The following is a 25,474-nucleotide window of genomic DNA, read 5'->3' on the forward strand; positions in this document are numbered from 1 at the left end:
GTTAGTGCAACTGGTCTATAATTTTTTGCCAATGCTTTGCTCCCTCCCTTGTGTAGAGGGGCTATGTCTGCTACTTTAAGTGCATCTGGTATCTCCCCCGTGTCCAAGCTCTTCCTCCACACTATACTGAGTGCCTGTGCTACCGGCACTTTGCATTTCTTTATAAATATTGAATTCCATGAGTCTGGACCTGGGGCCGAGTGCATGGGCATGTTTTCAATTTCTTTTTCAAAATTTAGTGCGCTCGTGTTTATATCAGTTATATTTCCTGGGGTTTGAATATCCCGCATAAAGAAATTGTCTGGATCTTCCACCTTCATGTTGTTTATTGGAGTGCTAAACATGTCCTCATACTGCTTTTTTAGGATTTCACTAATTTCTTTGTCATCCTCCGTGTATGAACCTTCACTTGTACGAATAGGTCCAATACTGGCAGTGGTTTTTGCTTTTGATTTCGCATATGAGAAGAAATATTTTGGATTTTTCTTTATTTCCTGAATTGCTTTCTGTTCTAACTGCCTTTCTTCAGTTTCATATGAGTGTTTCAATTTCCGCTCGATTTCTTCAATCTTCCTATTTAAATTATTCCTTCTTTGACGGGAAATTCGTGTCTGCATAAGCAGTTCCCTTATTTTTTTCCTGCGTTTATAGTGTCGTCTGCGTTCTCTTTCTACGTTAGATCTCTTTCTGGCTTTCCTCAAAGGAACATGTTTCAGACAGACTTGATACGCTTCTGAAGTAAGTTTTTCTATTCCTTCTGTAGGACTTGTATTATTTAGAACAGTTCCCCATGGAATGTTTGTAAGTTCCCTGTTTATTATCTCCCAGTCTATCCTTTTATTATTAAAATTGAATTTACTGAATAGCCCCTCTCGCTTTATCAACGTTTTAGGTCTATTCTGAGTATTGATGGTCGTTTGCACTTCAATGAGTTTGTGATCTGAGTATGTGGTATCTGATATCGTAATGTCTCTGATAATGTCTTCATTGTTCGTAAAGACCAGATCTAGAATATTTTTATTTCTCGTTGGCTCCGATATCTGCTGATTGAGTGAAAATTTGTCACAGAATCTAAGTAGTTCTCTAATCTGTGGTTGGTTAGGTCCTGATAGATTTCCTGGTATAATATTATTGTTTGCTATTTTCCACCTGAGACTAGGCAAGTTGAAGTCACCTAGGAAAATAATATCAGGTATCGGGTTCTCCAAATTATCAAGGCTATTCTCTATTTTGCTTATCTGTTCTGTGAATTCCTCAGCCGTTGCATCTGGCGGTTTGTATATTAGTATAATCACTAAATTTATTTTCTCAATTTTTAATCCCAGTACCTCTACCACCTCATTTGTAACGTTTAGGAGCTCCGAGCATACAAGGTCTTCCCTAATATACAGACCCACTCCTCCATGTGACCTAATTTTCCTATCACACCTGTATAGGTTATATCCTGGAATCCAGATCTCACTGTCCAACAATTCCCCTGCATGGGTTTCTGTGAAAGCTCCAATTACTGCATTTGACTCCGTGAGGAGGCCATTTATGAACTGTACTTTGTTGTTTGTTCTTGTTTTCAGTCCTTGTATGTTGGCAAAGATGAATGAGGTTACTCTATTAGTGATAGTTTGAATGGGAGACTTTTTCGGCACGTCCATTAATCGTGGACATAATGAGTTTGTTCTGACCAGTACTGATTGTTGTAGGGCAGTTTTCTGTCGTAGTTGTAGTTCCCTTTCGGTGGGTAATTGTATCTGTAATTTTGGAATGCCAGTGGATCTGGCATCCAGTTCCATACATTCTCCCTGCTGCTCCTTTTGAATTCTCTGCCGGTCTGGTATAAAAAAATTTATAGAGTTTCCTCCAAATTCATTATCCTGCTTGCCACTCTTTATGTAGCGTTCCGTGCCTTTCACGTGAAAGTGTGGGCAGCTAAGGTCATAGCATTTTCTGTCCTCCAGTGAGGTTTGGCACATGTCAGGATGGAAAAACCTACATATTGATCCAAATCGACACTCACCTTTCCTAAGCATATTTAAACATTTTTTGGGATGTTGGTAACTGCATTCTAATCCTTTCTTATTACCAGCATATCTATGTCTGCATATGCCCTTTGCATAAAATTTGCATAAGTCTGTCCTTCTGTTCTGAATTGCTCTATCGAGAACCGTCGTGGTGTCTGTACCTATCGAGCTGTCAGTGCTGTCTGGTACACTTTCTAGTTTACTGTCATCTACATCCTGGCCTACTGAGTCAGAGTTTGCAACTTCCTGAGTTTCAGCCTCAGTTTCATCCCTGACTATAGCCTCCGCCCCTTGTATATTAGAATTGTTGTTCCTTTCCCACTCCTTCTGGATGGCTGGTAGGCTTCCAATGAATGATGTTTTCCGTTCATGCGTCATGTTATCTAGAAGGTTTTTTAGGATATTCCAAGCTGGCAGGTCATTTTTACACACCCAGAGCAAGTGGCCATCTCTCAGTGCCGTAGTGTTACTCACTCCTGTACAAGCCGAATGGAATCTAGTCTTACAGATATAACATTCAATTCCCGTTACCTTCGTCTTTAAGAAGTTGTTACAGTGGCCACAAATTTGTTTATTTACTCCCATATTGCCTTGTTTTGTTGTATATATCTATATATTTATAATATTATATGTATATTGTATATTTGTAACAATATATATGTATATATATTTATATGTTTAATATTATAATATTATATGTATATCGTATATTTGTAATATTATGTGCGTTATTTTGTTCAAACTTTATGGCAGGTACTTAGCGTAGGTAGCGAGGCTGGTCCCCCGGTCAGTACAGGTGACCTCTTGTGGCCCAGGTTGATGTCACCAGTTTCCAGTTACCCGATTTATAACCACTGATGCCGCCTCTTGCCACTATTCTATATTTCTAGTGTTCTATATTTATAATATTCACTTCCAACTTATATGTTGTTGTGATACCCGTTCCACATCACTGTTCCACGAATCACCGTTCACTATTTTTTTTTTGTTTCGTTTTTTTTATCCTAATACACGCATGTACACAAAGCCTCGTTCACTGACTCACACGTGGTCTCCCGTTTATTCTCTATTTAACACAAAGTTCTATTGTTAATGACTATTTTCAATTTTCCAGCGGTCACTATGCACTTTGTTATGTCTGTAATCAGTAGTCCACGGCAGTAGTCCTACGAATCCCTGTTAATGTCACGATTTTAACGGAGCGCGCACGGTACGTCTACCCCCTCCCTCGACCTCGACTCGATACGTCTAACCAGGGTCGTGGTGACCTGTCTGCGTCTGTTAGGGGTTCGGGTTCTGGTCTACCTCGATGACTGGCTGATGTGGGCTCCCAGCCGGTCTGCTTGTCTGCTCACCAGGGGTGTGGTTCTTTCCCAGCTCATTGGGTTCGGGATCCTGGTGAGCCGGCAGAAGTCCCATCTGGTTCCATCCCGGGTTCGAACCTGGCTGCGTATTGTTTGGGACTCTCGGATTACTTTCATGTCTCTCCCTCCAGAGGCGTTGGTGTGGCTGCTGTCCTGCCTTCAGCTGTTTTGGAGGGGTTCCCAGGTCATTCAGCAGTTGCTCGACCAGTTGTATGGGAGTCTGAACTCCGCTGTGCTGGTCTACCTGCTGGGTTGAGTTTGGCCTCGGCACCTGTTCAGGTTCCTTCGGCGACACCCCCCCCCCCCTCTCTCTCTCTCTCTCTCTCTCTCTCTCTCTCTCTCTCTCTCTCTCTCTCTCTCTCTCTCTCTCTCTCTCTCTCTCTCTCTCTCTCTCTCTCTCTCTCTCTCTCTCTCTCTCTCTCTCTCTCTCTCTCTCTCTCTCTTTCCCTCTTTCCCTCTCTCTCTCTCTCTCTCTCTCCCTCTCTCTCTCTCTCTCTCTCTCTCTCTCTCTCTCTCTCTCTCTCTCTCTCTCTCTCTCTCGTGTGATATCTCGTGTGATATCTCGTGCGATATCTCGTGTGATATCTCGTGCGATATCTCGTGATCTCTCGTGATCTCTGGATTCGGCCACCAGGCGACTTTTGTCGGTTGCTGCGTCGCTGGTTTTTTGGCGTTCTGTGCCTTGGCGCCAACCCAAACACCTCGCTCGATGTGTTTTCACGGATGCGTCGTGTCTCGGCTGGGGGTTTGTGACCTGTGCTCGCCACGCCAGCCAGGGGCGGTGGTATCCGTCCTTCCGGCTCCATTTGAACTTTTCTCTGGTGATCTATTGTCACCTGGGAAATATCGATGATAATGGCGGGACGCCTCCGGCTGTTCTTATGGTGGGATCGCCCGGCGGTTGCTCGTGCGGCTGTGCAGGAATTGAGCTTGGCCAGGCTAGTTACCCCCTGCTTGTTCGCTTTTGGGCAGATACTTCTGATGTTGCAGGTGGATTCCTGAATGGTGTCTCTAGGCTTTGTTGTGCGACATCAGGCTTACATTTGGGTTTACCAGTTTGGCTTGAATCTGGCTCTCTTGGACATTCACAATATTGACTCAAGGTGCTTTGTCACCTTCATTTGTTGGTGGTTCATGTCTTAGTCTTTCTCAACAACTGGCAGGTTTGGATTCCCAGTCAGGGATCTGGTTCTTTCCTTACTCACCAAGTTTGGGTTTCTGGGAGATTGGCAAAAGTCCCATTTGGTTCCACTGCAGATTTGAACCTGATCTGGGATCCCTGGTTGGCTTCCCACTTCCTTCCACTTGTGGCTCTGCAACACCTGGATGTGCCTTTTCAGATAATGGAGGAGATGGTACACTTTGCCTGCATTGTTTTTTCCTCATGAGGAGGGATTAGCTCTAGGCTCTTTACTGTTTTCTTTGGTTCCATCATTGGGTGTAGACTCCGAAGGCCCTTCAGCAACTTCTGGTTCACCAGTTTTTAATTTTCAAGTTTTCTGGAGGCTCTGTCCCATGGGACCTTCCTCCTTGGCTCACTTATTTCTTCGTGGATGCCTTGCCTTGGGTTGGGTTTTTGTGACCAGTCCTCACCAGAGCACTCAGAGACATTGGGTGGGTCCTTAGCTTTGAGCACATAGCATGGTGCACAAATTTGTGGTGGTTTGGCACACTTTGCATTAGTTTCGTCTTCTGGTGGGCTTTGTTATCTGGCTCCAGTCCATCTGGCCCAATGGTTTATTGTCTGAATCGAGGGGGGTTGATAGGCCCTTCAGTTTTTTCCATTGTGGGGCTAGACTGTGCAAGTGGCTCAACATTGGGATTCGGCTTTCTGTGCAGTTGACATTCAAGTATGTCCAGTAACAGCAGCAATAGGGAACCACTAATGGACTCCCCCCAGAAAATTACATAAATAATTATGCAGAAGTGTCAGAGATTAATTGCTATGAGTTTTATGCAAATCAGTATATAATACATTTTGCAATATGTACAAATATTTAAAACTATACAGTATATATTTTTTCAGATAGCATTGCCGCTCATTTGATTATCAATGTTTTATTTTCAGTGGCTGAAGAGTGCCTTGATGTGCTGATCACTAGACAAGACGTGCAGAATCCACCCTATTGGTTAACTTGCCAATTTTAGCTGCTACTTGTTTGTTCAGTACATGCACATGGATGCAAATTAGCATTGCAGCAGGCAATATTAATATCTACAGGCCATCTGAATTATATTTCAAATATGGGATCCTGTAGCACAGTGGTCTATGTCCACAGCTCACAATCCACTGACTCAGATTCAACCCGCAGTCAGACCAAAAATAACTGGCCACTTTTACTTTCATGTAATGGATCTGTTCACCTAGCAGAGTGGGTGAATATTTACAAAATAGTTACACAGGAGTTAGACAACTGTTGTGAGTTGCATCTAGTGTAAGATCAGTAGTGTTGGGAGTCAATAAACCTAATGTGCTTCCTGTCTCGACAACTGAAATTAAATGTTGTCAAGAACTGCTTCATTCAAAGTCATATTGAACACCAAAATTTTGGTTTTAAGAAGCTTTAATGTCATACTTGTAAATATATGCACTTGATTAATTTTATGTACGCTATTAGTAAAAATGAAAAAAATTGATACAGCTCAAAAGAAAATTCAAGATATGGGAGTTGTGGAATGATTTGCAGTACATAAGCAAGTTTTTTAAAATGGAAGTTTTCACTACTGTTATCACCTTATATGTTACATAATCCGCATTACTACTCCATTACACGACCAATAGCGGAACAAATTGCTTTGTTTATGGTGTGATTGTAGGCTTCTCTGTTCATACTAGTGTTTGGTAAATGTTATAGCAGCCACAACTCCTACATAACCTGAGTGATGTTTTGGATAAATATAGTACAGTACTGTACAGTAGTGTACACTACTGTACAGTACTGTACAGTACTGTACAGTACTGTACAGTACTGTACAGTACTGTACACTACTGTACAGTACTGTACAGTAGTGTACAGTACTGTACAGTACTGTACAGTAGTGTACAGTAGTGTACAGTACTGTACAGTAGTGTACAGTAGTGTACAGTACTGTACAGTACTGTACAGTACTGTACAGTACTGTACAGTAGTGTACAGTACTGTACAGTAGTGTACAGTACTGTACAGTAGTGTACAGTACTGTACAGTAGTGTACAGTACTGTACACTACTGTACAGTAGTGTACAGTACTGTACAGTAGTGTACAGTACTGTACAGTAGTGTACAGTACTGTACAGTACTGTACAGTAGTGTACAGTACTGTACAGTACTGTACAGTAGTGTACAGTACTGTACAGTAGTGTACAGTACTGTACAGTAGTGTACAGTACTGTACAGTAGTGTACAGTACTGTACAGTAGTGTACAGTAGTGTACAGTACTGTACAGTACTGTACAGTAGTGTACAGTACTGTACAGTACTGTACAGTAGTGTACAGTAGTGTACAGTACTGTACAGTACTGTACAGTACTGTACAGTACTGTACAGTAGTGTACAGTACTGTACAGTACTGTACAGTAGTGTACAGTACTGTACAGTAGTGTACAGTACTGTACAGTAGTGTACAGTACTGTACAGTAGTGTACAGTACTGTACAGTACTGTACAGTACTGTACAGTAGTGTACAGTACTGTACAGTAGTGTACAGTACTGTACAGTAGTGTACAGTACTGTACAGTAGTGTACAGTACTGTACAGTAGTGTACAGTACTGTACAGTAGTGTATTGTACTGTATTATGGTTGTAAAAGTTGCTTAAGTACCGATATTTACCCTTGCTCATTACAATACCTTGTTTCCTTGATCTGTATTATACTGGTACTGTGGTTCCATTGGTGCTTAATAGTTCCAATGGCACTTTGTGGTTTCACCAGTGTTGTGAAGTTCTACTGGTGTTCCACTGGAACTTTGTGGTTCCACCAGTGTTGTGAAGTTCCACTGGTGTTCCACTGGAACTTTGTGGTTCCACCAGAGTTGTGAAGTTCCACTGGTGTTCCACTGGAACTTTGTGGTTCTACCAGTGTTGTGAAGTTCCACTGGTGCTCCACTGGCACTTTGTGGTCCCACTGGTGGTATGTAGTTCCACTTGTGCTTAATGGCTCTACTAGCACTGTATGGATCCACTGGTGCCTAATGCTTCCACTGGTGCATTATGGTTCCACTGGTAGTGTATGGTTCCACTGGTTCATTATAGTTCCAATTGTGTTACATGGTTCCACTGGTGCTTTTTGGTTCCATTCATACTATGTCAATCTTCCACTGGTGCTATGTGGTACTGGTGGTGTTGTGTGGTACTGGTGGTGTTGTGTGGTACTGGTGGTGTTGTGTGGTACTGGTGGTGTTGTGTGGTACTGGTGGTGTTGTGTGGTACTGGTGGTGTTGTATGGTATTGGTGGTGTTGTGTGGTACTGGTGGTGTTGTGTGGTACTGATGGTGTTGTGTGGTACTGGTGGTGTTGTGTGGTACTGGTGGTGTTGTGTGGTACTGATGGTGTTGTGTGGTACTGGTGGTGTTGTGTGGTACTGGTGGTGTTGTGTGGTACTGGTGGTGTTGTGTGGTACTGGTGGTGTTGTGTGGTACTGGTGGTGTTGTGTGGTACTGGTGGTGTTGTGTGGTACTGGTGGTGTTGTGTGGTACTGATGGTGTTGTGTGGTACTGGTGGTGTTGTGTGGTACTGATGGTGTTGTGTGGTACTGGTGGTGTTGTGTGGTACTGGTGGTGTTGTGTGGTACTGGTGGTGTTGTGTGGTACTGGTGGTGTTGTGTGGTACTGGTGGTGTTGTGTGGTACTGGTGGTGTTGTGTGGTACTGGTGGTGTTGTGTGGTACTGGTGGTGTTGTGTGGTACTGGTGGTGTTGTGTGGTACTGGTGGTGTTGTGTGGTACTGATGGTGTTGTGTGGTACTGGTGGTGTTGTCTGGTTCTGATGGTGCAGTGTGGCTCTGACATAGCAATTAAGTGTGCTGTGAAGGAAACATTAAAGCTTGCTCATTGTTATCCATATGTGATGAGTACTAGGATGTTTGCAAGTGTATGTTGTAAAACACAGTAGTTACGGGGGATACATAATATTAATTAAATAAGTTACTGCTGTATGTAACTTCATATTAAAATATACACCTTGAAGACACTAAGACATGTGATAAAATAACCTTAACAGATTATGTCTGGTAGCAGTTTGTGAACATTTTATGAAAGTTGATCTCAAAATACCATTCTGTGTCGTTTTTCAGTCATGAATGTTGTGTGTGTGGTCTGCGTGTAGCCACCATTGTCTGGGATCCGAGCTCTTGAGTGGTGACAGGTTTTTCTCTCATATTGTTACAGTCTTCCACTTTAGCCATTTGATTGTGGTAGGTCAAGTAATTATCAAGAGAAAGTGTCAAGCCAATATGATTATACAGTCTAGGACTTGGAAGGGATATGAGGATAAGGTACTGGGTTATGAAGACGAAGGGAAGAGAAGCCCTCTCAGAAAAACGCATGCACTACTTTATTAACATTTGAGTTTTTAAATTTAGGTTTATCGTGTAGTCTCTTGGTCCAAAATTGATGAATTTAATTCAGTTTGTATATCTAGATTTGTCACAGTTTTTTAAGCAGGGATAACAACTCTTTCATAAAAAGAGTTAAATGTATATTGTTTTGGATGGGAAAATAAATTTATATACAATAAAGTATTAAAGTTGAATAAACCATATTTGCCAGAAAATAGGATGTATTCATAATTATGAATTAAACCAAACTACGTTCTATTTTCCAGCAAATATGGTACATTCAACTTTTATACTTTAATTATTCTACTACTGATATTGTACTTAAGCGAAAGAATGTGGTAATTTTAAGAGCTGCTCTTTAAAATCACTTTCAATAAATGTTTAATAACAAAACATATGAATCCCTTTGGCGCCCTGATGATGCTCTCGGCATCATCAAACCAATACATGCAGTTCGGGGGATGATGCTCTCGGCATTATCAAACCAATACATGCAGTTCGGGGGATGATGCTCTCGGCATTATCAAACCAATACATGCAGTTCGGGGGATGACGCTCTCGGCATCATCAAACCAATACATGCAGTTCGGGGGATGATGCTCTCGGCATTATCAAACCAATACATGCAGTTCGGGGGATGACGCTCTCGGCATCATCAAACCAATACATGCAGTTCGGGGGATGATGCTCTCGGCATTATCAAACCAATACATGCAGTTCGGGGGATGACGCTCTCGGCATCATCAAACCAATACATGCAGTTCGGGGGATGACGCTCTCGGCATCATCAAACCAATACATGCAGTTCGGGGGATGATGCTCTCGGCGTTATGCATTAATTTTTGCTTATTCTTATTAAGTATAAACATTGCGAGTGAAAGAGTTTAACATTGGGTTGTGTACTCACCGGCAACGCCCGGCCTACCTTGCGGTGCGATGCGGGTGACCCGCCGGGCGAGCAAAAAAGAAAATTTCACAAAATGTCCTTGTAAAATAGAGGTGCTTGTTAAGCTGTGGTGTTTCTTGTATGCTGGCTAATGTAATATTTTAATTATACTTCATTATAGTGTACTCTAGCAACTGTAGGTCTACATTAAAATGCAGAATGAGCAGCTAGTGTTATAACTAGTTGCTGGTATCATCATTTTGGCTTCTTATGGATCACTATGATATCAGTGTTCTTAGGCTGTGTAAAAGGAGAGAGAAAACAGTTGTATGTGGAAAATGTTACACTGGACTGTACACTAATAATGGCATGTCCACAAGAATTAGCACAAGACATGTTTCAATCATCATAAGAAGCATACTACATTGGCTGTTGTTTGTTATTCTACAGTATACTGTATTGACTTCTGTATTGGCTATTGTATAGTATATTGTATTGGCTACTGTACAGTATGCTGTATATACTACTGTATTGGCTGCTATATATGACAAGGATGAACATTTACATGTATTGATAGTAGTCTTCCATTAGTTTAAGTTTTTTAATAAAAAAACATATTTAATATTGAGATAATGGGTGATATTAATGTAAGAATTACCCGAGTGTCAAGCAACAAGAAGTTAGTGTGACAGGAAGGACACCAGCACACCAGAAGGATAACGTGATATACGCAATGGAAAGGTACAGTTATGTTACATCTTAAGGGGAAATATAATAAACAAGAATTGATTGTTTAAACAGGGTTGACGGGATATTTCGTATGTGTGAGTAGATCTTAGGAGTTGGGGAGGGAAGGTGGGGGAAGAATGCAATAGAGATGTAAGGTTAGATCAATAATATCCATACAGTATTTCATTAGGCCTTAGGCTCCATTAGTAGCTCCCTGAATCGGGTTAAAAGTCTATTGCGATTAGTTTCCATGTACAGTATTTGGGAAAAAACTGAGCTATAGCAGTAGTTGTAATAAATTATAATTAAAAAAGGGTGTGACATTTGGACAAAAGTTTGTGATGAAACATTATCGATGTTTGGCAATTATATTTATATGTCTAATACTCTTTCACAGCTTTAGTTGCAATCTGCCGTTTCCTTTTGTGCTAATTTAGGGTTAAGACCTAATTGGTTCAAAAAACTTTTAAGAGCCTTTACCTAGTTTAATTATGTTGAAGCTTGTATACATTCATACACAGTATAGAAGCATGGAACAAAAATGTCTTCTGTAGATAGGACCCCATTGCCCGAGGTTTCTCTTGACAACGTTGGTGACTTGGAGGAAATATGCATAAGAGTGTCCTGAGCTACAGAAAAAATCTATATACTATTATTTCCACAGCCGTCTTTGTGGGTTTAACAATATGTAAATATACTGAAAGCATTCTGTAGAATAAAGCATATATGCTCCCTTTATGCAGTAATGTGACACGCATGTACAAATATGTTGATTTCAATCTCTGCGATAATTGTTAATATGCTCATATTTTGTACAGTATTATCTTGTATTGTAACATTGCATTGTTTTAGGCCAGTTATATCACCTTCATGATACTTGGTTTATATGAATTAATTGATCGTCTGAGGTGCTTCTTTTCCATGACAACAAAATTGACAATTTTGTTATGCTTCTTTGTATTGATTTCATGGCTGTTATTTTCAATTTACACTCGTTTTTGTTCAGTTTGCATAAAGGTAATTGTGTATAGATGTTCAATACCCCATTTTTAATTAATGTGTTTCGTATTTTGTAAAACAAGTTACATTTAGGACAGGCGGGGATTGCGATGAAAATAATTTGTTCACATACTGTAGTCTTGTACATAGAGTAATTATACTGAAACATTCCAAGATTAATATTTTTATCAGATGTACACATTTTCATTGATTCCTTGTTCCATGCTGATTTGGTCGCCTTTATTTTATGCAAGCTGTAGGAGAAAATATATTTAGGTGAGGATAGACTAGGTTGAAGATTTGCTTCACTTTTAACATTGATACATATACGAAGATGAATGGATATACTTGCCTTTCATAACATACTGAAAAAGATCAGCTGCTTGTATTTTGTGTATATATCTTGAGGTTATCTTGAGACGATTTCGAGGCTTTAGTGTCCCCGCGGCCCGGTCTTCGACCAGGCCTCCACCCCCCGGAAGCAGCCCGTGACAGCTGACTAACACCCAGGTACCTATTTTACTGCTAGGTAACAGGGGCATAGGGTGAAAGAAACTCTGCCCATGGTTTCTCGCCGGTGCCTGGGATCGAACCCAGGACCACATGATCACATGATCACAAGTCCAGTGTGCTGTCCTCTCGGTCAACCGGCTCCCTGACCATAATGTCATATAGATGACGATAATACATACACCACAGTATTTGGCAGATCTCAAGTTGCTTTACATGAAATTAAATCGTTTAAGCCTATATATATAACCAGTCCTAGTAAATGTTCAAATTCTGTAGTCCTTAAGTCTCAAGAAAGAAGTGGCTGTGGTACCATACAAACGCTGGGCTTGAATATGGTGATACTAAACCCTTAGCCATACAAACGCTGGGCTTGAATATGGTGATACTAAACCCTTAGCCATCTACTAAAGTCCAGGACATGAAATATAAATAACTTCATGTCATATCCCTTTATATATTAATTATCTGCCAAGATTTTAATACTTGACATTTGCCACCCAGTTTGTATATGACATTGTTTATATGGACGTCTTGTATATCTTCAGCGATATATCATTAAAGATACCATGATATCAACAAAGATATTGTGCATATCTTCAATAAAAAAACAAAAAGTATAGACTATCTTGCCAATGGGAACAAAGAAATTACTGTATCACTTAATTTTTTCAGTAATATTTAACAAATACAGTACTTCAAACTTTGTTTTTTTCACATGAGAAAACATCTAAAACAACAAATTAATTCTTTATCATGAGCTGAGTCACGTGTTGAGTTCATCACTTAGTGTCTTAAGTGATGGTAACCCAACCTCTTAAGAAATATAACTATGTAATTCATAACAAATAGGACTATATTGACATAATTTGAATACAATAATTTCAGTTCCTTGTTATGTGCATAATTAGTTGTGAGAAAATCTAACTGAACTCTTATTCTAGTAATTACCTAAGTGTAGTTACAGGATGAGAGCTACGCTCGTGGTGTCCCGTCTTCCCAGCACTCTTTGTCATATAACGCTTTGAAACTACTGACGATTTTGGCTTCTACCACCTTCTCACCTAACTTGTTCCAACCGTCTACCACTCTGCGAAAGTGAATTTTCTTATATTCTTTCGGCGGCTTTCTTTACTTAGTTTAAATCTATGTCCTCTTGTTCTTTAAGTTCCAGGTCTCAGGAAATCTTCTCTATCAGTTTTATTGATTCCCACAACTATTTTGTACGGAGTGATCATATCGCCTCTTTTTCTTCGATCTTCTAATTTTGGAATATTTAATGCCTCTAACCTCTCCTCGTAGCTCTTGTCCTTCAGTTATGAGAGTCATTTAATTGCATGACTTTGCACCATCTCCAGTTTGTTGATGTGCTTCTTAAGATATGGGCACCATATACCCGCTGCATATTCCAGTTTTAGTCGAACAAAAGTCGTGAACATTTTCTTCAGTGTTTTACCATCCATGTATTTAAAAGCAATTCTGAAGTTAGAAAGTGAAGCATAGGCTCCCTCTCATAATGTTCTTTATGTCGTCCTCAGGTGATAGTTTTCCTTCTAGAATCACCCCTAGATCTGCTTGCATTTTAATGCTTGTTACGACTACTGTAGTTTGATTTAGCGAGGTCAGAAAAATATGCAAGCAGTGTATAATGAGCCAGTGCAATGTACTGTATTACTGTGTTTATTGTACTTACAAATATTAAATGCTGTACGATCATTTAAAGTTCTGTATCTAGTAAATACTCAAAACATTTTATTGTAAATATATGTAAATACTTTAATTATATATATAGATATATATATATATTGAAATTTGTATGAGAATTTTATAAATAAATAAACTAACCAAAATCTATTTTCTTTGTTTTCATTTGTTTTATTGACTATAATATGCCATAACTTTTTCTTAATGTATATTTTTCATCATTATTTCAATCCAGTAACTCAGCCGAATCCCACATTACTGACAGACCTTTCTTTGTGGTTTTGAGCAAGTTCTCTTTCACAGCTTTTGACTGATCTGTTTATCTCGACTAGCTGCATTTAATGCCTTTTTGTGAAATTACCTAAGTGTAGTTACAAGATGAGTTATGCTCATGGTGTCCTGTCTTCCCAGCACTCTGTCATATGACACTTTGAAACTACTGACAGTCTTGGCCTCCACCACCTCACTTAACTTGTTCCAACTGTCTACCACTCTCTTTGCAAAAGTGGAGTTTCTAATGTTTTTTTGGAAGCTGTTTCCTTAGTTTGAATCTGTAGCCTCATGTTCTTGAAGTTGTAGGTTTCAAGAATTCTTCTTTGTCAATTTACCAAAATGATTATATAATATCCCCCCTCATTTTCTTTTATCTTCTAGCTTTGGTATACAGTATTTAACACCTCTTTCCTGTCCCCATTCCTCTTGTTTTTTATTAGTTCCAGAATCCAATTAGTTGTTCCAGAAGCCTCTGCTGAATTGATGACATTATGCCGATGATGATCATCCTCTGCTGCTGCTGTGTCAGCCCTATAGCATTCTCCCACTGTCAGTTTTGCTACCATCTTGAGTTAGTGTGTTGCACTATACAGACACTGAGGATCCCATGGTGTTTAAATAAATAAAATAATAAAAAAATGTTTATTCAGGTAAGGTACATATATACAAGAGATTTTACAAAAATTGACAGATTTATAGATAGAGCTAGTACATACAATGCCTAAAGCCCCTATTACGCAAAGCGTTTCGGGCAGGAAAAACATTAAAGACTAAAACTTAATTCTAATTGAGTTTAAAGTATAAAATGTGTTGAGAAGAAATAAAAATAGAAAAAAGGGGGGAACATGGCTGAAAAAGTAGCACAAATACAATTAGGTCGACAAACAGCGTTGTTTAAAAAAAACAGACATGGGATGACAAGTTAGGGGTAAGGTAAGTTACAAGGAATTTATTAGGTAGTGCTTCGTTTTTATCTTAAACTGGTTGAGAGAGGTACAGTCTTTAACATGGTTGGGAAGGTCATTCCATATTCTGGGTTCCTTGATTTGTAGAGCATTTCTAGTTTGATTAAGTCGTACTCTTGGAATATCAAAACTGTATTTGTATCTGGTGTGATGCTCATGGGTACTGTTACAACCGTCAATGAAGCTTTTGAGGTCAGAATTGGCATTACAGTTCAGCATTTTATATATGTATAATACACATGAGAGAATGTGCAGTGACTTAATGTCTAACATATTCAGAGATTTGAGTAGGGGTACCGAGTGATGTCTGGGGCCAGAGTTGGATATTGTCCTAATAGCAGCTTTGTGTTGAGTAATTAGAGGACGTAAATGATTTTGGGTAGTAGAGCCCCAAGCACAAATACCATAGTTGAGATATGGATAGATGAGGGAGTAATAGAGTGTCACCAGGGCAGGGCGGGGTACATAATATCTGATCTTAGAAAGAATGCCAACAGTTTTTGAAACTTTTTTTTTATATATTTAGAATGTGTTCCTGGAAATTCAGCTTCTGGTCAATGAGAACGTCAAGGAAATTGCCATCTATTTTGTTACAAATTTGGGTATTTTTTTATTTTGAGATTTATATGATTAGAGGATTTATTGTCAAACAGAATGTAGAAAGTTTTGTCAATGTTAAGGGTGAGTTTGTTGGCAGTTAGCCAAAGATGGACTTTATTTAGCTCAGTATTTACTGTGGCATTTAGAGCAAGAGGGTCAGGACTGGAGTAAATGAAGGTTGTGTCGTCAGCAAATAGAATTGGTTTGAGGTGTTGGGAGGCATCTGGAAGGTCATTAATGTAGATGAGAAAGAGGAGAGGGCCAAGTATGCTGCCCTGAAGAACACCGATGTTGATGGGTAGGGTGGGAGAAATTGAATTATTCACAGAAACATACTGGAGCTTGTCAGTAAGGTAAAATTTGAGGTATTGCAGTGAGTGTCCTCTGACTCCATAATAATGTAATTTAAGAAGAAGGTTTTGGTGGTTGACAGTGTCAAAAGCCTTACGCAGGTCCACAAATAACCGAACAGGAAACTCACTTTTATCAAGAGCTGCATGGATCAAGTTAATCATACTAATAAGTGCATCGTTAGTGCTTTTTTTAGGTCTGAAGCCATATTGACAAGAGCTAAATATATTGTGTTTGGCTAGATAAGAGCAATGCTGCTTGTAGATTAGTTTTTCAAATATTTTTGACAAGTTTGGCAGGATTGATATAGGTCTGTAGTTGTTAACACGTTTAATTCTTCATTGTTGGTTGCATTTAAGATTCAAAATCAAATTGATTGATTTATTTCTGAGGTTGGAAGAAAACGCGCTCAGATTGGGGACTTGTTTGTTTTATAATAGTAAAAATAAATTAATAAATTAATAATAAATAATTAATAATAATTATTATTATTGTATAATAAGTAATAATAATAGTATAATGATAAGCAGTTATTTTTAATGAATCAAATAGCTAATTAGGGTGAATGATAAATAATTAGTGACAAATGCATAACAATAAAGTATTAAAGAATAATTATAATGAATAATCATTATAATGATAAAGTATTAAATCAATTACAATTAATAGTTACATCTTTAGTTAGTAATTGAAAGTTACATTATTTGAATTAACACTAATTACAGTTCATGGTAATATTTCTTAGCTATCTGCAGGCTTATCACTTTGGGCGTTCCGGCGGAGCACCCCTCATCCCGCGAGGGCCATTGTTCTTCAACAAGTCACTTGAACTCCAAACCTTTCCAGATATTCTAAAAAAAAAGCGAGAGTAACCCCTGTCCACAAATGTGGTGATCCCACTGATGTTAACAACTTCAGACCTATATCAATTCTGCCAAACATGTCTAAAATATTTGAAAAACTTATCTACAAGCAGCTTTACTCTTATCTAGCCAATCTCAATATACTTAGCTCCTGTCAATATGGCTTCAGACCCCAAAAAAGCACTATCGATGCACTTATTAGTATGATTAACTTGATACATACAGCTCTTGATAAAAATGAGTTCCCTATTGGGTTATTTGTGGACCTGCGTAAGGCTTTTGACACTGTCAACCACCAAAACCTTCTTCTTAAATTACAACATTATGGAGTCAGAGGACACTCCCTGCAGTACCTTAAGTCTTACCTTACTGACAGGCTCCAATATGTTTCTGTGAATAATATCCTCATCTTCGTCCATAATGATTAGGATTGCAAGCTGCAACCATATTGTACCATCGTACAGATTCACTGGTTTGTGCTTCTATCCTCCTTTCCTCAGTTACCTTGTCACGGTGATATTGCCTGACAATACCTCTAATTTGTAGAAGACTCCTAGCTGGGTATGAAGTATTCAATATGGTCTCCTTCAGCGCCTTCAGAAGCCAGCACATCTGCTCGTTCATTCCCACATATTCCAACATGGGAGGGGATCCACAGAAACTTGATTCTTCCCTGATTGGTAAGTACTCTCACAGCTCTCTTAATTTCAGCGATTATTGCAAGATTTTCTGCCCGATTTTTACTTAGGCTTTGCAGTGCTGCTTTTGAATCAGTGCAAATCACTGCATCATTACTGTTCGTTCAAGAAACCTTACCGCCATAACAATGGCAGTTAGCTCTGCTTGTGTTGAAGATGCATAGTTCTCAATACGTGTTTTTTCTTCATTTCTGCGTTGGAAGGTATTATCCTTGATTACCGTGTATGCTGCACCAGCCCTGCCATTGACAAGATTAGATGACCCTTCAGTGTAGATTCGATCTAGTTCATCCCCGACTTCTCTTTAAATTTCCTCATGATACTTGTGCCTCATTTCTTGTGGTATCATGTTGGATTTTTTCGTTGCTATTTCATTGATGGTAATCCTGAGTCAGAGAGAATCAGAGAATCAGAGACAGAGAGAGAAGGGAGAGAGAGGAAAAGAGAGAGAGAGAAAGAGAGAGAGAGAGAGAGAGAGAGAGAGAGAGAGAGAGAGAAGAGAGAGAGAGAGAGAGAGAGAGAGAGAGAGAGAGAGAGAGAGAGAGAGAGAGAGAGAGAGAGAGAGAGAGAGAGAGAGAGAGAGAGAGAGAGAGAGAGAGAGAGAGATATAGAGATATAAGGGAGGCAGGTGGTATACCAAGCAGCTGGAGGCGACGATCCGGTCCGCTACAGTGCCATAGGGAGACTGACTGCAGGTGGGCCTCTCATACACATGGGGAGGGAGGCCCAGAGTCGAGACGTGTGTGTGTGTGTGGTGAAAAAAAGTAGTTAGTAAACAGTTGATTGACAGTTGAGAGGTAAGAGCAAAGCTCAACCCCCGCAAACACAACTAGGTGAATACAATAACCCGTTCCCACACAAGACAGCACATATATGACTTAATGCTTAAAGTCAATATGTTGAATGTGATTTAGTGCATATGTGATATATTTTCAGTTACCTTTTTTACCAAGGCCCAAACTCTTCCTCGCGTACCAATTTACGTCTCACAGTACCCGTCCATCAACGTAGATAGCAGAATAGTCGTGATTGGTTCAATTATAATGAAAATTGTAGTTTTCAGGTCCCACATGGGTGTTGAAATTTACCTACTCTTAGAATATTACAGATCAGCTACATCCTATTGAAGGTTCGTAGTTTTGTTTTGAGAAATATTAGTTGTTCTTAGTAAATTATAATAAGCACTATAAATTATTACATAGAATAACAGTGCTTCACCAATCAATATTATATACCATAGTTTGCGCTTTAAAAATCTTTAAATAATGTTTTGTAGGAACGTTAACAGAAAACGATGTCTTGTTGGAATGTTTATGGGGTAAACTACTGCAAACTTGGGGATCACTTCCACCCACAGGAAGGGTATGGGGTCCAATACCATCCACTGGATGTGTATGGCGTCCACTACCACCGACAGGATGGGTATGGGGCTCACAACCACCCACAGGATGGGTATGGGGTCCAATACCACCCACAGGATGAGTATGGCGTCCACTATCACCCACAGGATGGGTATGGGGCTCCAACCACCCACAGAATAAGTATGGGGTCCAATAACACCCACTGGATGTGTATGACGTCCATTGCCGCCCACAGGATGAGTATAGGGTCCAGTATCGCCCACGGGATTAGTATATAGGGTCCACTGCCGCCCACAGGGTCGGTAAAGGGTCCACAACCGCCCACAGGGTTGGTAGGGGTCAACTGCCGCCCACAGGGTCGGTAGGGGGTTCACTACCGCCCACAGGGTCGGTATAGGGTCCACTGCCACCCACAGGGTCGGTATGGAGTCCACTGCCACCCACAGGGTCGGTATGGGGTCCACTACCGCCCACAGGGTCGGTAGGGGGATCCACTGCCGCCCACAGGGTCGGTAGGGGGTCCATTGCCGCCCACATGGTCGGCAGGGGGTCAACTACCACCCACAAGGTCGCTATGAAATCAACTACCGCCCATAGTGTTTGTATAGTGTCCACAATAGCTACCGCTCATAGTGTTATTATGGGGTCCACTACCCCTCATAGTGACGGTATGGGGGTCCATTACTACCCACAGGGTGTGTCTGGGGTCTATTTTTTCTGTATAGGAGAGATGGCAATACTGCTTTTCCAATCTCATTTGTTGTTCAATGTAAAATATTTGTTGCTCGACTTGCAACAACTTATATATATATATATATATATATATATATATATATATATATATATATATATATATATATATATATATATATATATATATATATATATATATATATATATATATATATATATATATATATATATATATATATATATGTATATATATATATATATGTATATATATATATATGTATATATATATATATATGTATATATATATATATATATATATATATATATATATATATATATATATATATATATATATATATATATATATATATATATATATATATATATATATGTTTCATTGAATATGACCGCATATTCTGTATTTATTATTTTCTGGTTTAGGGCTTCTATCCCTCTAACTATTTTCTTAGCATCAGGGCTTAATTGAAATAGGAGTTCTCCAAAACTCATTTTCGTACTTTTAAGGTGAAGAAAAGAAGTGATTTACTATAGAGTGTATTACACTTATTTGTATAATTTGCACGACGTTTCGAACCTCCATGGTTCATTCTCAAGTGAACAGATCTTACAATACTAGTTGATTTTATACCCGCATTAGGTCAGGTGATAATACAATTAAGGTGAAAACATGGGGGGATACATAAGGGATAAACATAGGGGCTGCAGAAGGCTTATTGGCCCATACGAGGCATCTCCTATCTAAACACAAAGATTAATCCAGTGTAATTGGCCTGTTATGTTGGACATTGTCTTCTGTGTTGGCATCGATATGTTCTTGTCTTGTCCTTACTCTCATGGTGGGTAGAGTAAATAGTTCCGTGATTTGGGTGTTCATGGTAGGTCGCTCTATTCTTATGTGAATTGCCTCAAGAATTTGTAATCTTCTTGAATCTTGGGTTTTGTCTATTATGCAAGTATTCTTGTTCAGCATTTCTCTTGTTAGAGTAATGTCATGGGCTTGTCTCATGTGATTCCTAGGGGCACCAGATTGAAGATGGCATGTCAAACGCCTCGTCAGCTTGGTCGACGTCATACCTATGTACTTACATTGAAGGTTACATCCTTCGTGGGGGCAAGTGTACATGTATACAACGCTTGACTGCTGTAGAGGGTTCTCCGTCGGCTTCGGGCTGTTTTTGATAAGGAGTTCGGAAGTCTTCTTGGTTTTGTAGAATATTATCAGGTTTATGTTTTGGTTAGGAGTAGTGCTTTTTACTCCTTTACGGATTATTTCTTTCATTATTCTTTCCTCTTTTATATGTTCACTGTGCATGGTTGATTTGTAATATAATTTTATTGGAGGTATTATGGTTTCTGTTCTAGGTTCTGAATTATACCAACGGTCCAAGTGTCTTCTTATAGCAGCGTTTATTTCCGCGTTGCTATATCCGTTGTTCACCAATACCTGAGTTACTCTTTCAAACTCTCTACTCACGTTGCTCCATTCAGAGCAGTGGGTAAGCGCTCGACGAATATAAGCATTGAGAACACTGGCTTTGTATCTTTGGGGGCACTCACTTCTACCGTTCAGGCATAATCCTATGTTGGTGGGCTTGGTATATACGTTGGTGCTTAAAGAAGTTCCTGTTTTTGTTATTAGTACATCCAAGAATGGCAGACTGTTATTTTCACTATTTTCATGTGTAAATCGGAGTACTGACTCTCTCTCTAGGTGTCTTTTTAGGTCAATTAGTTCATCTGAGTCTTTTACTATTACGAATATGTCATCTACATAACGGCAGTATACAGTTGGTTTTTGTCTGCTACTGAAGACCCTATCTTCGATGGTTCCCATATAAAAATTAGCAAATAAAACTCCTAAGGGGGAGCCCATTGCTACTCCGTCTATTTGTAAATACATGTCTCCTTGTGGACTGATGAAAGGGGCTTCTTTTGTACATGCTTCGAGAAGACTTTTCAAGTGTGGCTCAGGTATTTCTAATTTGGGGGTGCTCTCGTCTCTGTATACTCTGTCCAGTATCATTCCTATGGTTGTGTCGACTGGGACGTTGGTAAAAAGGGATTCAACGTCCAGGGAAGCGATGATTCCATCGGGCTGGGTAGATTTGATCAATTCTAGGAAATCTGCTGATGATTGTAGACTAAACTTACTTGGAGTGTATGGAGTTAGGAGTTCATTGAGTTTCTTTGCCAGGTGATAAGTTGGGGTTGGTATTTGGCTGATTATAGGGCGTAGTGGGTTACCTGGTTTATGCGTCTTAACATTGCCGTAGGCATATCCTAAGCCATAGTCGCCTTGAAGTTTATTGAAATGCACACTACCTTTCTTTGCGTTGATTGCTGTAATTGTTTTGTTTACTTTCCGCTTAAGGTCTTCTACGGGGTTCCTCGTGATTCGTTGAAATTTGGAGTCGTCACTTAGGATGTCGCTAATTTTGTTCATGTATTCATGGGTAGGAATCAATACATATGCTGCTGTTTTGTCGGCTTTTCTTATTGTTACGTCTTTCAGATTTTTTAGTTGTTTCGCTGCTTCTTTGAGTCGTGGGGTTAAGATTGTAGATGAATATGTTCCTCGTTTTTTCCCTGCTTCTGCAAGTAGTTTAGCTTGAAGTGTGTCAGTGGTGGTGACTTTTTTGTTGTCTTCTAGCTTATGGATATCGTCCAGAAGCATTTCGATTTCCAGGCGTTTTTGATGCATCTTTGGTTTAGATAAGAATTGACAATTTAGACCAAGATTTAAGAGGTCTCGTTGGTCCTGGGTAAGATCATAAGAAGTCAGGTTAAAGTAGCCATCTTTAGGACGAGGGATTTTTAGCTGTCCACCGTTTAGGGATGTTAACTTACGGAGTGTCTTTGTTTCTACACGAGTTTTATGTTGTTGTTTCAGGTTGAATAGTTCACTGTTGATGGTTTGCTTGAGTTGGATAGGGATGTCGTACTGGGTACATTTGTTTAACAGATGCTCCGCCTGCTCTATAAAGGTTAGGAGGGCTTCTTTCTTCTTGTTTAGTTGATGCCGAATGAGCTCTTGCCTATACCTATAGGTAAACTCTGTATTGCGGACTGCTGGGTCATGTGGGTTTATATTGGTGTATACTGGCAGCAGGTTTTCTTTCAAACATGTTTCATTGAATATGACCGCATATTCTGTATTTATTATTTTCTGGTTTAGGGCTTCTATCCCTCTAACTATTTTCTTAGCATCAGGGCTTAATTGACAATATTATTGTCAATTATTTCCTCAGTGTAGACTAAGGAAACCTACACTAAGGAAACAAACATAGGAATGTGCCTAAATGCCAACAGCGACTGCCCTGACAGGTACAAGAGGAGTGTTGTTAACGCATACGTCGACCGTGCTCTCAGCCACAGCTCAGAATGGAAGCAAGTCGACGAAGAACTCTGTAGGGTAAGGCAGGTCCTAGTCAATAACGGCTTCTCCAATGGTTTCATCGAAGACATCATAAGAAGGAAAGTGAAAAGCCATGCAACCTCTGAAGAGACAACTAACACAACACCTATACCCCCTATTAGACTATTTTACAGGAACTTCTTTTCCACAGCTCATAAAACGGAGGAAAGGGTCCTGAAAGATATTGTTAATAGAAACGTTATCCCTACAGACAAAAATCAGAGGATACAACTGACGATTTACTATAAAACCAGAAAAACGGCCAGCCTACTCATGAGAAACTCTCCAGACACAAAACAGAACGCTTTAAAAGAGACTAATGTCGTCTATGCCTTCAAATGCCCACTTGGGGACTGTAAGCTCCAAAAAACCCAGTATATAGGCATGACAACAACATCTCTTTCTAGACGTTTAACGATGCATAAGCAACAGGGCTCCATTAAGGAACATATAATCTCATCCCATAACCAAACCATCGCCAGAGAAATCCTAGTAAACAACACAGAAATCATCGATAGATACAGCGATAGCAGGCGGCTTGACGTTTGCGAGGCACTACACATCAAGAAGTCAACACCAGCAATCAACAGCCAATTATTGCACAACTATATTCTACCCACCTCAAGACTCCGCTCCAATATAGAAGCATCAAGAAATATGGACCAATAGGCTTTCTACAAACACTTCTATTCAATACCCATTGTTTCTGTTCTGTCTTGTGTTGATACTTTTAATACCCTATTAATATCCCCTCCTGTTCTGTCTTGTGTTAATGCCACATCACCCTTCCCACCTCACTCAAATGTAGATATAAAATCAGAGATACGTTCTAATCAGTTGTGTATTTGTGAAGTCTTTGAAAATGTAATAAGTTTTACGAAACGCGCCCGTGTCGCGTCAGACTAGAAATAAAAATGAATTTTGGAGAAGTGATTTTTGATTTACCTCCAACAGTGAAGCGTAATGTACGAAAGATTGAGAAAATTCGTGTTAGAATTATTAATCTTACTTTTTCGGTCATATTTAATAATATATGTCTACAGGAAAGACTGCTACCAAAATATACTAATATATATATATATATATATATATATATATATATATATATATATATATATATATATATATATATATATATATATATATATATATATATATATATATATATATATATATATATATATATATATATATATATATATATATATATATATATGTATGTATATAGTATAGTGCCTTTGCATTAATGTACCAATGTGTGTATTTGTTGTATTGTATTGTTGAAATACATTGTTCACATGATATACATGTAAAATATTGTTGAAAATATCTTGATGACTTATTAAACCAAAATTATTTATTAGTCACAAGAAAGACAAAAACGCGAACTATATGTTAAACCTCTACCAGACAAATATTTTAAGTAAAACCGAAGATATTTGTAGTTTTATAAAAGTGGCAGTTTTCATTGCTCGTCGAGCTCGAAAACCGCAGCATTCATCTCAGAGCCATGCCTATTTCACACAGATTCCTTAATAAACGTTCCTTAATATTACCATGGGCATATTTAAATTTAAAGCGAAGATATATGTGTACTTTTATAATAGCCGAGCTTTGACCCCGGACAGATTGATCGACTGAGGAACTCTCTCTCAGAACAATGTTTATTTCACGTGAATTCGTTAATAAACATATGTTTTATATGTCTCAAGAAAGGCAGACATATAAGCTTCACTTTAAACACTTTACCATAGACATATTTAAAGTTCTATTGAAGATACATGTATTTTAAAAATTACGGAGCTCCCACCCCGTACAGACTGAACGACAGAGCAACTCTCTCTCAGATCAATGTTTATTTCACGTAAATTCGTTAATAAACACAAATGTTTTATATGTCTTAAGCAAGATAGAAATAAGAGCTTCATTTTAAATACATTACAATATACATATTTATAGCTCAAGTGAAGATACATATGTTTTTATAGTAGCGCTCAGTAGCTTGTCGGGCATGGAGCGCAGACGCCTACGCACTTGCTGATATAAAATAAATAAATAAATAAATATGTTTATTCAGGTAAGGTACATACTTACATACAAGTGATGTTACATTAATGGATTGATATAAAGATAGAGCTAGTACATACAATGCCTAAAGCCACTATTACGCAATGCGTTTCGGGCAAGAAAAACATTAATATCTAGAACTTAATACTAATTGAGCATAAAGAATAAAAAGTGTTGAGAACAAATACAAATACAGATAATAAAAAAAAAAAAGGGGGAACATGACTGAAAAAGCAGCACAAATATAATAGGTTGACAAACAGTGGTGATTAAACAAAAAAAACAAAATTACAGACATGGGTTGACAATAGAGGAGTGAGGTAGGTTACAGGGAATTTATTAGGTAGTGTTTAGTTTTTATCTTAAACTGGTTGAGAGAGGTACTGTCTTTAACATGGTTGGGAAGGTCATTCCACATTCTGGGTCC

The 25,474-nt window shown here is 38.9% G+C and overlaps 1 protein-coding gene across 1 annotated transcript in view; it reads left to right on the forward strand.

Annotated features, from left to right (window-relative positions):
- Positions 1–6,283, forward strand: part of CalpC (calpain C) — a 348,733-nt gene extending 342,450 nt beyond the window's left edge. The window contains exon 17 of the mRNA XM_045733865.2: positions 5,448–6,283. Within this exon, the coding sequence (XP_045589821.1) occupies positions 5,448–5,474 (27 nt within the window). The 3' untranslated portion in view covers positions 5,475–6,283. The remainder of the gene's footprint in view (positions 1–5,447) is intronic.
- The last annotated feature ends 19,191 nt before the right edge of the window (positions 6,284–25,474 follow it).

The sequence above is a fragment of the Procambarus clarkii genome, chromosome 1 (assembly GCF_040958095.1).
Source record: "Procambarus clarkii isolate CNS0578487 chromosome 1, FALCON_Pclarkii_2.0, whole genome shotgun sequence".
Taxonomy (NCBI): Eukaryota; Metazoa; Arthropoda; class Malacostraca; order Decapoda; family Cambaridae; genus Procambarus; species Procambarus clarkii.